Source organism: Podarcis muralis, chromosome 3 (genome assembly GCF_964188315.1).
Source record: "Podarcis muralis chromosome 3, rPodMur119.hap1.1, whole genome shotgun sequence".
Lineage (NCBI taxonomy): Eukaryota > Metazoa > Chordata > Lepidosauria > Squamata > Lacertidae > Podarcis > Podarcis muralis.
Genome location: NC_135657.1, coordinates 86,689,520 through 86,705,266, shown reverse-complemented (window position 1 = coordinate 86,705,266; position 15,747 = coordinate 86,689,520). Strand labels below are relative to the sequence as shown.

The window sequence follows — 15,747 nt, the reverse complement described above, 5'->3', positions numbered from 1 at the left end:
CACTTGCTTATTATTTCATGTTTCATAGTGTTTCTTTAAGAGACAGTTTACAGTATGAGAGTGTTTGGGTCAAATTGAGAGTACAGCGTACATATTTAGAGACGGGCTTAAGCTAGTCATGTCAGGTGAGTTCTCTGAGTGCGCTCTGAGCATGATTTGGTCAGATACCATCCATCATTAAGAATAAACTTACAAGGCCCCACATCCTGTAAAATCCATGGACTTTACTGATGAATATTTGGAAGATGCACATATAGATTCATTAGGAAAGCAGAAATCTCAAGAGTTGCTGTGAGATTATATATATATATATATATATATATATATATAAAAATTGTGTGTTTATTCTGAGGATGCCATTAAAATATATAATGGCTTGAATTTAGAATCAATGCAGAAATGGCACCGATATGTATTCACACACGTACCGGTTTGTAATCCACTTTGTTGTAACATGGAGTTTCTTTTAAGAAACTAGATTAGCAAATGCCTCAGAACTGAGGGAAATATATCTACGCTGAAGCCTACCTTATGATAACAGCCTATGTTGTTAATAATTATTCTATTGTTAATAGTTTAGATATCACAGGGTTCTCCCCTATGGGTGCTTCTCATGTATGCAAACACTTTGCATAATTCACACTTTGCAAAATTCACTTGATGTTGCTTTCATCAAAATGCCAGCCTGTATTCTCCTCATCTCCCAATTTAATCCAAGAAAAATCCTATGGCTGGTAGGCAACTGATTTGTTCCGGATCTTCACTTGCACAACGGAACTTGCGTCCCTCCTCTCTTCAGGTGCACCCCATTCTCTCCGCAAATATTCTCCAGTGGGTTGGAGGGAGACCCATAATAGGTTTCAGGGAATGCACAAGATATGGAGGGGGGAGTTAAATGATGATGATGATGATTTTAAAAAAACTATTGTCAATGACCTGTTTGCAACCCATTTACAACATTAAGCCCCCCTCTGGAAACATCCAAAGCGGGCATTTTGTTGTTGTTTCACCATTATCATAAAATGATATTGGGCCCACCATAAGCTTATTACATCACTTGTTAACTTGCCCTAATAGTTTCACAATGCTACGCTGCCCTGAAAGGTCGGTCCTTAAAAATGTTGGCCATTATTAGAATTAATTTGGAGCTCCCAGTAGGGGTGTTTGACTGCTATTCTCTCAAATATCAACTAGGGAACCCAATACATTCAGGAAACATTAGCTGGATTAATGGAACAGCATCTTGGTGATCAAGGTGAGAGAGGGGACTGAATTCATTAGCATTACTATGTCAGATTTCCCCAGAAATGGGGGGGGGGGGCTATGTGGCCCTTCAGATGTTTGTGGACTACAACTGCCACTATCCCCAGCAGTACTGACTAGGACTGATGGGAACTGTACTCCAACAACACCTGGCGGGCTTCTCTGTGCCTGCCATTTGTTAATTAAATGATATAACCAGCTGATGTTTTCCTATCTTTCTTTGACTGAAGGTACATCATAGCAGAGCCACCTTCATGGACGACAAATCCTGTATGAAGGGCAAGACGGATATAGCCACTTGGGAATCTTAGCTTAACTTTTCTTAAAAACCAGGGTTTATTTCACATTAACATGCATGGTCCAATTTTATATAAAAATATTGGAGTGGAGTCCCTGCATGGATATTTGATCCTTCTTGTAACTCATGGTCCCTGTTGTCCTTCAGCCCTATGCCCACTCCAATTTTACACGCTTTCAACCTTGGCTGAAGTATTTTGTGAGAGCCCAAAGGTTACTAAGATGGTAATTAAGCAAATCAAAATGCCCATGAACAGATTTTGGCATGTCTGTTCCTGACAAATCAGGCCTGGGTCATGGCAAATTTCAGCAGTGCGATTGAAGTTATGTCATGCTTAGGACCTGAAGGCTATTCAACAGACATAGACAAACTTGGCCCTCCAGATGTTTTGGGACTACAATTCCCATCATCCCTGACCACTGGTCCTGTTAGCTAGGGATGATGGGAGTTGTAGTCCCAAAACATCTTGGAGGGCCGAGTTTGCCTATGTCTGCTATTCAACATCCAAATGGATTTAACAAAATCATTTGGTGATGCTGCACCAAGACCTGCAGCAACCAGAGATAAAGTGTTTTAAATTGGGAGATACTGCTTTCATATTTCAGGAGAGTCTCAGATCTGAGAGATATTTGTGTTATGATAGCTGCAACTCTCCATTAAGCCATATCACAAAATGTGTAGTCTGTGATCACTGAAAGCTAATTGTTCATTTGGTCCATTATCTTTACTCTCCTGTCTCGCCTCTGTCACGAGCACTTAAAAACCTTTTACTTATAATCCAATTTCTAATTACCACTACCCATAATAGTCTCCTATACTGAAAACTCTTATTATTATTCTAGTTATTCTCCATTTTCCCCTCTGAGCTGCTCTTGTTGACTTACTTTTTTTTTACAAAATGTTTAATGGTCAATTACAAATTCAGCTTTAATCTTATTTGGTATATATTTGGGGACATGCCATCGGGGCTGCAACAAACAGGAACACATTGTCTTTTAATTGAAGCACAGCAAAAAATAAATAAATGACCGAGTCACGAAACATTTTGGATCAAAGAACAGTTTTTCCCCCTGACATCATGGAAATAATTAAAAGAATATTACCTCAAATCACTCAACCATTCTGCACTTGTTGAATGCTAAAGAATACTGTACTAGGCTGTATTCAGACATGAACATGCTATGAATCTTTGTCTCCTTTCAGCAACCAAAATGGCTACTAGAACAGAAAAATTGTTCCAGGTGTGATCTGCCTTACATAGAGCAAATTTATACTTCTCAATTTTACCATACCCCAGATAACCTGGATTTTCTGATACATTAGTCATGTACTTTTCATTTCATACTTGATGCTGCACTCTTCTTCTTAAACCCAACTGTGGCTTTGTAGCCATTTACTGCCATACCTGTGTGGGATGGCCAGCCTCATATAACCATCATGCTTAAGTCTAATTAATACATGAAGAAGTTAGTGCCACAGAATAAGCTGTCCCGCCACGCTTAGCTATGCCTACTTCCCCTCACCTTTGGAGGAGCTAGGTAATCAGGCCTATTGTTCTCGCCCAGTCTGCTTGAAAAGCTCAACATGTGAAGAGGTAAGCTGGTTGCTCAAGTTTAGCTGCATGGCTCTAACAAGCCTGTCTTGAGTTTCTATACAAATAATTTAAGCACTTTCACCAATTTACAGCTAAGCCAAATTTTACTGCCTGCACAACTTTTCTGTCAGGTGTATGGCAAAGTGCATGAACCTGACCTTTGAGCAGTTTGTAGGTAAACCATTTTTTAACTTACCAAACGTGTGGTCTTTTCTTATGATGGGGGAAGAGGGAAGTTTTGAAACTCACAAGGGCAACTTTAAAAGCCTATATTTCCACACTTTATTTGCTGCATATTTTGTGGTTTTTAAATCTCTGTGGGGGGGTTCTCTCACCAAACAGTACTTGCCCCACATCTGGATCTTGGCATCCAGGAATTCACCTTTCACGCTTATTTTTTTCCTTAAAGGAACAGCCTGGCCATTTGACACATTTTAGTTGCTCAGGACTTCAAAACCTATCACTATTACTAGCTGAAGATCACCAGGTGATCTGGAAATAAAAGCTGCATTGTGTTTACATCTCTGTGCCATTAGGACTAAGATACTCCTGAATGCATTCGTGTTTTGCATATTCCCTTTTCATGGTGAATTAATTGCATGAGTTAGGCTGACATTGGAGGGGTTTGTTTATGCAGGCCCCGGTTCAAGCTGAATATGCAGTGGAGTGGAGCAGTGAGATCAGTGCTCACTCCTGAGCCCCACTACATATAAAAATTACATGCTGGGGGACAATGCGCATACTGGTGCTGTGCAACTTGAAAAGGCTAGTTATCAAGAGAGCTCTGTCTAATGGAGAAAAAGTGAAGCAATTTTGAGTTTGGGGGGAAGGTGGACAGACAGAAAACCAATCCATAGACAAGAAAACTGAGAGAATGGAAGATTTATAAAATATGGTCTCTGGAAATATCATCAAGATATCCTTAAAGAAAGAAGCAACAAACGTGAAGGAGAAGAAAAAGAAGAAGTAGAAGCAAGGGTGAGTGGCTTATATCCAGAGTGAGAGAGGCTAATTGCCCCCAAAGGAAGTTCTGAAAAATGTGCACAGCTCAATTAGGTAGCCATTGGGTAGGAAAAAATGTACTTATTCCTTTTCTTCTTGTTGTTCAGAAGACTAAAGAAGGTGACAGGTTTATAACCCCATCATTTTCAAGGACATCTTCTTAGTCCTCTCTATAGAAACGATAAACTGTGTTTATACAGATCTCCTTTAGGAAGGGGAAAGCATGGCAGTGCCCAGACAAAATTAGACAATGAAGATTCTAAAATTTACAAACCATGGCATTCTGCTTAGATGGGTGAACGTTAAGATCTTTTATATAGCACAACGTATGACCCTAAAAATAGGTACAACCAGGGCTTTTTTTCAGCCAGAACTCAGTTCCGGCACCTCTCAGGTGGGTGTCATTGCCACTATAAGAGAACAAGGGAAGTGTTTGTGGTGAGTTCCAGCACCTGTTTTCCTAGAAAAACAGCACTGGGTACAACCTCCTGATCTATGATTAGGTGTGCTTTGTTCTCCAACTCTCAACAGGGGCTATGTGTTGCACCCAAAGGAACTTGTAAAGGTACTTTCATTTGTGCAAGGTAGCCCTGCTCCAACCTCGGTGTCCCATTCCAGGCTTTCCCTTAGTGCCCCCCCCAAATAAAAACCCCCAAAGAGAGTTTGGTTGGTACAGATGACTGCAGTGGAAAGGAGGGGAAAGGAAAGCTCAGTTGTACAGGCAGGTCATGGGGCATGCAGCATTGGCTACATTCACATCATACATTTAAAGCACTTTAAACAGTCATGACTTCCTCCCAAAGAATTCTGGGAGCTGTAGTTTGTTAAGGGTGCTGAGAGTTGTTAAGAAATCCCTATCTCCCCCTGCCCCCCACAGAGCTACAATTTCCAGAGTCAGTCCCTCTTCATAGGGAACTCTGGAGGGAGGAATAAGTGTCTCCTAAAAACTCCCCTAACCCTCAATAAACTACAACTCCCAGAATTCTTTGAGGACTGTTTAAATTTAAGCTAGTAGCCATTGATAGCTTTATCCTCCACAAATTTGCCTAATGATTTTTTTTAAAGCCATCCAACTTGGTCCAGCTGATTTGGTTCTATGTTTTCCCCTTTAAGACTGAATTTCCACATGTTCAGATTGATGGCCAAGGCAACATCCTACTCATGAGTAAATATCCAGAAGGGTGTCGACATTTGTCCTGTGTTTATTTTACTGCCTGCTGATTTTATATGATAGTTTAAATTGATTTAATTTCATAGTTTTCATTGTATTTTAAAAGTACCGAGAGTTTGTTGGTTAGTCTTTGTTATGCATAACATTGATGAAACTGGTGCTATTATAGAACGGGTGTCGTGTCCCCACACTCCAGAAAGGCACAAGGCCAAAAATATGCTAGTTGCAACTTTATTAACTTCAGCACATAAGGAACTGCAGCAAACAGGATTGCTTAACTCAATCCAAGCAGGCAGCCTGAGAGGGGAGGCTGATAGCAGCTTTGCTCCAGCCTCTCCTGTGCTTCTCCTGAGCACCGCATCAGTAAGTTAAATGGCCCATACCTTTCTTCCTTCCAAGAGGCCATGTGCTACCGAGATCCTCTCCTATGTTTGTTATGTTTGTTAGCATCTCTTCTAATAAATAACTGAACTCTTTCAGCAGATGAATAAACAAAGTTTATTTCACATTAGTCACAGCCTCAGAGATAATTGGCTGGTCACTTTTGAAGCTCGCTCTGAGAAAATAAAGGCCTAATAATGCTGCTCGGAAGAGTGAAATGAGTTCAGACAAGTGACAGAAATGCTTTCTAAAGTTAATTATGTTTACTTTCCCTTCTCCCTCGGTGTTCATTACCTTTAAATGGAGTCACACATTGGCAGTAGTAATTACCAGGTTGGTCAATGCAGGTGCCTCCATGCTTGCAAGGAAACGAAGCACATTCATCTATATCAGTTTCACAGCGCATACCTTTGAAAAGATAATTGAAGATGCAGCAATTTACTAAGACAGGCAGGTGTCAATTGATAATTGTTCAATTTGTACCTCAAGATTCCAGATCCATTCCATGCTGGGAATCTCCTCGAAATCAAACAAATAAGAACCTTACACACAGTATATTATTGTCAGAATCTATTTACTTCACACTCTCATGACTTACAGTCTCCCCTTGAATTATGTTACTTTTTGGTGACATGTGCCTCTATACAGCTCTGCAAATTACTTCTCAGTATTCTGGGAATAAGCCCTTCTGCAACACATTTGACTTGTGAAGGGGGAAGATTTAGCTCAAATGTGTAGTGAAGCTGCTTCTTATAGTGAACCCTGGCTCTATTCTGCCAGAGAACAAACTACTGTCTGGCATAGGCAAACTCGGCCCTCCAGATGTTTTGAGACTACAATTCCCATCATCCCTGACCACTGGTCCTGCTATCTAGGGATCATGGGAGTTGTAGGCCAAACATCTGGAGGGCTGAGTTTGCCTATGCCTGGCCCAAACCATGTATGCTTGTGGAAAAAAAACCAAAGAGCACAGCATGCAAAACTATGTTTCATTTCAGTCTAGGTTGCAAAGTGCCCTTGTAAGGTACTCAGGGAGCAATAGAGATGAAGATGAGAGGTTTTCATAAAAAGATTATTATTATTAAATTAAGAAAGTATGACAAATAGCATTTTGATGGCTAACTGTCCCATAAAATGGAAGAAGGGGAGATAAGGAGCGAGATGGCTGCAGGCCACAGAGCTAACATGGTGTGACTGTTTCAGTTTTTGAAGCCAGCATTCCGGACTAAGGGTTGGGTCCAATGTTAGTCTTATTCAGAGTAGGCCCATGGGTTTGCCATAAACATGGCAAATTTAGGTCCATTAATTTTCATGGGTACACTTGGCTTAAAACTTAGTTGGATGCAGGATGAACCCATGATAGCAAGAATCTTCTTTTGGAATCACTTGGGGGATGGAGCAGGCTGCCTTGGGCCCTTGGCCCCCTCCATTCATTTATTAAATCATTTAATATTATTCTAATAAACAACATAAACATGCTCATAGAGTGCTATGGTATTCCTTTGATTCTATCAGGATCCAGAGCGTTAATTATCTCAGGAGGCCCCACAGCAGCGTATGGAGGCTGAAGAGACTTCTTTGTCTTTTTAAATAGACAGCTTCTATGGGAAACTTCAAGTGGATTTTATCCTAGCTATCTAGAACTTTCCAGCCTTCCTTTCCAGTCAAAATGAAGCCTTTTGAGCCAAGGTGCTCATGAACAAACATACAGAAAGGAGACAGATTAGTGCTCTCTGGCAACAATTATCAAGCACATATTTATCATCCCGGTCCATTCTAGGCATGGCCCTGCTCATTTTATTTTGGAAAAGTTCACAGATGTGGCTGGCAATCCAGTTCGTCTGGAATACAAATGAATGCAAGTTGGGGAAGATAAAGAGAAACAAGAAGGAAGCAGCAGCAAATTAGTCTTCATGAATATCTTGAAGGCTACTCTTCCATAGAAAACAGGATCCATTATGGATGCCACTCACCTGTGAAGCCGGAAAGGCAGACACAGTCATATCCACCAATAAGGTCTGTACAAGTTGCATTATGGAGACAGGGGTTTGAGTGACATTCATTTATGTCGATTTCACAAAGTGTGCCTATAAAGTAGTGGAAGGAAAGAAGACAATATTTTGCAGCATCCAGACGTTTAATCATGACTACGATTTTGTTTTGCATTTCCATGGAAAGCCACTTACTCCTCAGAACTTTCTGTCAGTAACGTTATTATACTTTCAACCTGTCGCTCTAAAGCATTATTCGAGATATTTCACTGGTTTACTAAGAAGGCACACAAAGAACAAAGTCTTCACTGACACTGAATTGATTCTCAAGACTCATGGCAGGCAATTTCCTTATCAATTTGTATCAATATAAAGGGAAGAGAAAAGAAATGACACAAATATAATAGACTGCATTTGCCGTGACATGAAGGGAAATCTTCCTTCTGTTCTTGATAAGCTAGTGAATGAATGCTCACCAAAGTAAAAGGAGAAATTTTAAACGTGAAAAACACATTATACTAGTTAAGAACCTGAGAGAGTTCGTGGTATTATATGCTGAGGCATGGATGGGGAATATTTTGCCCTCCCGATATTGCTGAACTACAACTCCCAGCAGCCCCATCAAGCACAGCTGATGACCAGGGATGATAGGCGCTGTAGTTCAGCAACATCTGGCAGGCCAAAGCTCCCAGCCTTGTTTTGGGTGTGCGTTTTAGGACACAGAACTCTATTATTATTATTATTGCATTGTATTGAAATTATACAAGGCAATATTAACAATTTTTTTTAAAAAAAACTGAACCAGGAGAGAACCAGGTCAGTTCTAAAAATATACACCTCAACACTTCTCAACCTCTGGTACCTCCTTCCTCTCCAATGAAGCATCAATCACTCTTTCGTCCCAACCAGTCAACCCACCAATGGCTAGTTCTAAGAAGCCAGGATGGGCAAGGGTCAAGGAGGCAGATGGGTGACCACACTTCTTCAAACAGATTCTCCGTATCCTCAGGCTGCCATAATCTAAACTGATTCAGTATAGGCAGAAGAGACAGTGCTATAGACACCTCCACTGGACCTCTAGCATTTCTTCCTTCAATTAGTATCATTTGTTGATTCCTTTGCTATATCTTCTCCTTCATTCTCAAGCTCACGACAGGACAACGGGTGACAACAGAGGTGCTCATACATCTCATGGCCTGAGGCAAGCATTGGGATCATGCCCACTAGCTACACCCTTCCATATTTAAATAAAGCTAGCATTTGTTTCACATATTTATCAGCAGGAGATAGCCAAAACACTCAACTGAAGTAACCAGGTAACTGAAAGAGCCGCTATTGTAAATTTTTACAGTAATATATTATGATTTGTGAATACAGTTATTTTTAGGATTTGAGATAGATGAAATGATTCTACATTTCTAGCTTTGGATGAAGTTAATGACGCAATCCTATTCCCACTTACTTGAGCAAACGCAAAGGGATTTACTTCTGAATTAAACATGCACTGGGATGTGCATAAATCTCCTAGATATGATTATTTGTATCCACTGCATTTTAAAGGCTGATAATTTTCTGGTTACCTTGAAATCCATCAGAACACTGGCAGCTGAAGGCATTAAGCTGTTCGACACACGTAGCACCATTGAGGCAGGGGCCACTTAGGCACTCATCCATTTCTGTCTCACAGTTATTCCCTTGAAATAAGTGAAGAGGACATTTTTGAGAAATTCTTCATACAGCAGCGCAAATGGAAACAACAAAATCAAACGTATAAGTGTATATGGGTCTTAATTTCCATGTAGAGGATCCTAGGTAAAGGTAAAGGTACCCCTGCCCGTACAGGCCAGTCTTGACAGACTCTAGGGTTGTGCGCCCATCTCACTCAAGAGGCCGGGGGCCAGCGCTGTCCGGAGACACTTCCGGGTCACGTGGCCAGCGTGACAAAGCTGCATCTGGCGAGCCAGCACAGCACACGGAACGCCGTTTACCTTCCCGCTGGTAAGCGGTCCCTATTTATCTACTTGCACTTTGACGTGCTTTCAAACTGCTAGGTTGGCAGGCACTGGGACCAAGCAGCGGGAGTGTACCCCGCCGCGGGGATTCGAACCGCTGACCTTTCGATCTGCAAGCCCTAGGCGCTGAGGCTTTTACCCACAGCGCCACACGCGTCCCTAATGTAAAGGTAACCAACATCAGGCAACATTATCTCATGAAGACAGAACGCTCACATTTTCCATACAAATTGCTATAAATTTCCAACTCCTTTTGGTATTCAGTTCTCTGAGGGCAATTTTGACGAAGTTGGCCATCCCTAAGGGTGTTTGCCACAATGATCCAACAGTATGTCAAAGTCCCCGGTCGATCAACTTAATCTAACATTATGCTGAAGTTCCAGTCTTTAGCCACCCAAAGTTAAGCATATACTTCACTCTCACACAGAGCTCATGCACATGCTTACTTGCAATGTTCTTTACACCTATCGGATAAAGTCCATAGAGCAAAGCTGCAAAAGTGAACAAGGCTAGATTGTGCTTACTGTTTTGATTGCTAGTTTTAATTCTGTTCTGAAGTATTTTAATTGCTGTTTTTAACTAGTTTGCTTTTTTACTCTGCATTATATAATTATAATTTTAAATGTTGTAAGCTGCCTAGAATCCCAACATGGAAGAAAGGTGAGATATAAATATGTTAAACAAATAATTCAGATATAATACTGTTTAGACTGAGTGGTGCTGAAGCTTAACTGTGTCTATTTTGTTTCACAAATTTTTTTCCTTTCACGTTCCCCTTAATAAAGCAGAGGAATGATGTATGTTTCTTGAGGTGATCGTAGTGATTTATTGAGCCAAGAAAACATTTGCTTTCAGCAGTTTCTTTCATGGGTAAATGCAGACCCATTAGAGGTATTTAGAATGAAATTCTTTTAGAACCTAGAATTTGAAAATATAAAAGCTTTCCCATTGAAATTAATATTCTAAAAGAAAGATGTTGGTCAATGATAAAAGGAGCAATCACCCCTTAGCAATCTGAAAGTATATTTAAGGTCAGCTCTAAGAGTTGTAATCATGGTGGGCATGACTGCTTACTTCTCTGCAATCAAAGGGAATGGCTCAGCAAATTGTCAAGCATTTTAAACCCTAATTTTAATGAGAGAGAATGAAGCATGTGCTTAACTTTCAAATTAGGCTTAAGACTAACAATGTCATTCAATATGTACTTACTCGGGAGTAAATCCTATAACAGTTCAGGACTGCAATACCTCAAGGATTCACCCCTCCATATGAACCTACCCAGACCCTGAGATTCATCTTAAGCCCTTCTTTGTGTGCTCCCTCCACGAGAGGTCCAGAGGGTGGCAACATGAGTATGGCCCTTTTCTGCAGTGTTTCCCCCCTAGGAAGTTCAGGTGGTGCCTTCATTCATTTAGGCCCCAAGAGAAAATCAGCCTGTGCCTGATTAACATCCGATACCCTTTTAAATGTGTCTGGAAGGGAGGGTTATTTTTATTTTTATTATGTATTTTGTGGTTTTATATTGTATTTTTATGCTGCAAACTGCCCTGAGATCTCTGGATGAAGGGTGGGATACAAATTTAATAAATGTATTAATATATATTTACTTAGAATAAAGTACTACTGAATTCAATAGGGGCTTACTCCCAGGTAAGTTGTGTTAGAGTTTCAGCAAGTATTTATTTTAGTAGAGCACGATAAACCCTTTTCCTCCCAAGGGATGACTTTTTCTGTAGAAGCATGATTTACAACATTAAAATCTGGTGTTGAATAATACAAGTTACTGAGACTACCATAAATAATGCTTTAAAAAGCAAAACAAAACCATCAACTACGGTTACAACACAGATGCTTAACCAAGTGACCTGTGTGACTATTCTATAAATATTATATGTGTGTGTGTGTGTGTGTGAGAGAGAGAGAGAGAGAGAGAGAGAGAGAGAGAAATCTACAAATATATATTAAAAAATCACATTGGCTGTCTACTGTAAATGTACACTTTTTGGTGTCATTATGATTTCATTTGGAAGTGGTGAACAATGATTCCACATCTAACAAAAGCCAGGATAATTGGTTTTCTGCCAAAATTCTGATATTGAATTTCCAACATGAACTACAGTGGTACCTCGGGTTACAGACACTTCAGGTTACAGACGCTGCTAACCCCCAGAAATAGTACCTCGGGTTAAGAACTTTGCTTCAGGGTGAGAACAAAAATTGGAGGTGCAGTCGCAGCGGGAGGCCCCATTAGCTAAAGTGGTATCTCAGGTTGAGAACAGTTTCAGGTTAAGAATGGACCTCCAGAAGAAATTAAGTTCTTAACCCGAGGTACCAGTGTACTATCTAAATGCAGAGTCCTGTTAAAATCACCCTAGTATTTTTGATTTCCAAGTAGCTACATCCAGCAAGCATGTTAGGTTTCAGAGCAGCACTTTACAGTTTGCAGTAATCAATTATATTGAAGCACAAGTAGACAGTGAAAAGAAAACTCCAGTGGCCAGGGATACTAGGTCATGTGGTCCTCCTCCTTGACTTCTGATTGACAGGATAGCAAACTGACACAGGGAAAGGAATGAGTATTATGCATTTCCAGTTACAAGGGAATTGCGAAAGATAATCCTGAAGGCAGAGTGATGGAGAATGGAGACAAGGAGAATTCTGCTGCAGATATTGCTGTGTCTCCTCTTCCTAATATCCAGGTCAAGCGAAGCCCTGATTAACTGCTGGTTTGAGCTTATCCTCCTATGTTCCAACCTAGCCCTCTTAATCAGTGCATAGATGAATAGACAATTCACATTAAGATCCCATGGGTTATTTAAAAATTCTCATATAATTTTAGCCAATCTCTCATGATGTGCTATGTGCGGTTTGGTACTAGAGAACAAATGCCAGCTCTGTAACAGGGATCTAATTCAGACACCGAGCAAGTTCTCGCCCAAAAGGCTGCTGGACTGAGCAACACTTAAAATCCACCCAACCAACTCTATGAGCCAAGGGATGCCACTATTTTTATTTGTGAAATTCTTATGGCCCTTTCATAAAGGGCCTTCTCATACAAATTGTAGTGACTATATATTTATTTAAGTCCCACTACATATGTGTTTAATTGGGACGCGGGTGGCGCTGTGGGTAAAAAGCCTCAGCGCCTAGGGCTTGCCGATCAAAAGGTCAGTGGTTCGAATCCCCGCGGCACGGTGCGCTCCCGTTGCTTGGTCCCAGCGCCTGCCAACCTAGCAGTTCGAAAGCACCCCCGGGTGCAAGTAGATAAATAGGGACCGCTTACTGGCGGGAAGGTAAACGGCGTTTCCGTGTGCTGCGCTGGCTCGCCAGATGCAGCTTTGTCACGCTGGCCACGTGACCCGGAAGTATCTCCAGACAGCGCTGGCCCCCGGCCTCTTAAGTGAGATGGGCGCACAACCCTAGAGTCTGTCAAGACTGGCCCGTATGGGCAGGGGTACCTTACATATGTGTTTATGCAGTTAGCACCCTCAACATAATCCTTGCTGGTTTAGGAATCCAGCAGCAGATTCTCGCATCTTCCCATAAATGAACGTGCAGGAACCACAGGCATATGAAGTGAGCCATGTAGGACTGATAGACAACAAACTGACAAAATAGTAGCTGCTATGCAGCAGTTTGGGGGAAGGGGTCTGCTTAATGAATTTAAAGTATCTTTAGATGCAAACCTACCTATAAAACCAGGTGCACAGAAACAATGATAACCATCAACTCCATCTTCACAGAGACTGAAAGCGCCACAAGGTCGTGACAAGCAGCCACCAATAGTTGTTTCACACAGCTTGCCAGTAAAACCTGTTGAACAGAGAAATAAAGTGAATAAGCAAAGATTACTGCAGAAAAGTCTTGTAAATATATACACATATAACTTTTCCACAAGGTAGATAAAAAAACCCTATCAACATTATTTCTCGAAGTTTTTAGTTGCAATGCTTTAACAGCATTCCAAAGTTGGTACTCAAGAAAAATAAATGTCAAAGTAATAGCCATCATTTTTATGGCCCCCTCCCAATATTAGTGACTAATGTTGCCATTTTCTACATGCCTAATTAGAAGTGAACCCCACTGAGTTCAATGAGGGTTACTGCCAGGTAAGTGGGATGGCAGCAGAAGGATTCTTTACATCTTCATTTTTTGTTTGATCTAAAAACATGTATTATGGTGCTTGATGACTTTTTTTAAAAAAAAATTACTAGAAAGCAATTGTTTTATTTAGGTAGAAAAGTAGCTTGTTCAAACGGACAGAATAAGCTCCTCAATTTAAATCAAGAATTCTTGAAGAACAAGGGACTGCAGAGAGGGAGCCAGTGCCTTCTCTAGATCCTGAAGCGATGTGACATGTTAGCACAGCCTTATAAAAGATCTGAAATGTACCCTTCCAACAATGCAGTTCTGTATGTGTCTACTCAGAAGTAAGCCCTACCAAGTTTTATGGTACTTATTCACAGGTAAGTAAACATAGCATTGACTTTTTGCTTTAATTATTTTCAAAGCAAATGTGCCGACAACTTATTGAGCAATTCCGGCACATCAGAATAGTTTTCTGAGGGAGGAGTGGGGTTAAGAACTCTTACATTAGATGCCAAAAGGCATGCAATTCCTTGAATTCCGGAAAATCTCAACACCGTCACCACTGTCAGCAGCTGAGTTTATTAGTGTTTCAACTTCTGTAAAGAATCTTATTTACAGGGCTACTGTTTGAAGAAGGAAATGTTGATGTAAGCAGAACAAGAATGTGAAAGCTTTGAAAATAAGTGTCCATTACAATTCTGTAAGCACAAGCAAAAACACTGATTTTATACTTGCTCTTGAATGTCATTTCTGTTCTTCGCTTTATTTTTAAACAATACAAGTAACACAAATAACAAGATTGAGAGTGAAAGCGAAACATTGTGATCAGTATGCCAGAGGAGGCTATTAGAGGTGCCTATCAGCACCAATTATCAATGAGCTTGGTTGAAAAAACTTCTCTTTTTTTTAAAAAAAAATAATATTTATTAAAAGTTTCAGGATTACAGAAAAGAAGAAAAAATAGGAAACAACACTACAATACATAAAAAAGAAGAAAAGAAGAAGAAAAAAATACATAAAAACCAATACAACAATACAACAAAAAGGGAAAAAAAACACAAATCCCATATTGCATATCTTTAACTTCCATTTGCTTGTTTCATTGACCTCCTCACACCTCCCTTTTTGTATTCTAGTTTAATTAGTTGTTTCAGCAAATTCTTTCCATCTTTCTCAATTTTTATTGAATAATTTATCTTAACAATTTAACCTATTAATTAACTCAGCAAATCCTTTCCATCTTTCCCAATATTCTGTTATTCAATTTGCCTTGATTTATTTAACCTTATCTTACCGTAAAATACCTTAGAGCTTGAAACTTAATACTTATTTATACATGACTCCTTATATCATTTCTACTAAAGCCAGATAGTTTCATTCCAACATTTTCCCTAATATTCATTAATTTTAGGCTAATTCCCTAAATAAAAAAATTTCTTTATAATTTTTCTTCCAATCTTCATCCAACGTCTCTTCTTCCTGGTCTCGGGTTATGTCAGTCCTTACTGTCCATTCCATCTAGTCCATCAACATGGTAATCTTATGTCCGAGGCTCTTAAGTCTCTTCCATGTCCCTTCTGCAGATCTTCTTCTGGTTGTTTATACCTGCACTTTTCCTTGTCTTTTGTTGGTCTCTTTCTTAATTTCTTTCCTTTCTCATTGAGGAGTAGGTCTCTTGGAGATTCCAGCCCAAAATTATCTCCATCTCCCTTCATCAGACCAGCTCATTCCCAACAGTCCCACTCCCCACAGTCATCAATGTAATCCAAAAAATATTTAAAAGCATATTTCAAAGTCCCTCCGAAGTTAAGAGCCTCCTCAGCTCCAGACTCCCCCTGGCCCACTCCAAATTCAATCTTCAAAAACAGCGGCTTATGCTCCTGCAGGGCCTCGGATCTCTCCATTTGTATTATTTGAGGTGCAACCGCAATCTCCTCCATTATCTT

At 40.2% G+C, this 15,747-nt stretch overlaps 1 protein-coding gene across 1 annotated transcript in view; it reads right to left on the bottom strand.

Annotated features, from left to right (window-relative positions):
• LOC114593851 (protein eyes shut homolog) overlaps positions 1-13,524 on the bottom strand; it is a 466,323-nt gene extending 452,799 nt beyond the window's left edge. Inside the window, exons 1-4 of the mRNA XM_028722673.2 lie at positions 13,403-13,524; positions 9,281-9,394; positions 7,683-7,796; positions 6,004-6,117 (exon numbers count right to left, since the gene is read on the bottom strand). Coding sequence (XP_028578506.2) covers positions 6,004-6,117; positions 7,683-7,796; positions 9,281-9,374 — 322 coding nt within the window. The 5' untranslated portion in view covers positions 9,375-9,394; positions 13,403-13,524. The remainder of the gene's footprint in view (positions 1-6,003; positions 6,118-7,682; positions 7,797-9,280; positions 9,395-13,402) is intronic.
• Positions 13,525-15,747: the final 2,223 nt, after the last annotated feature.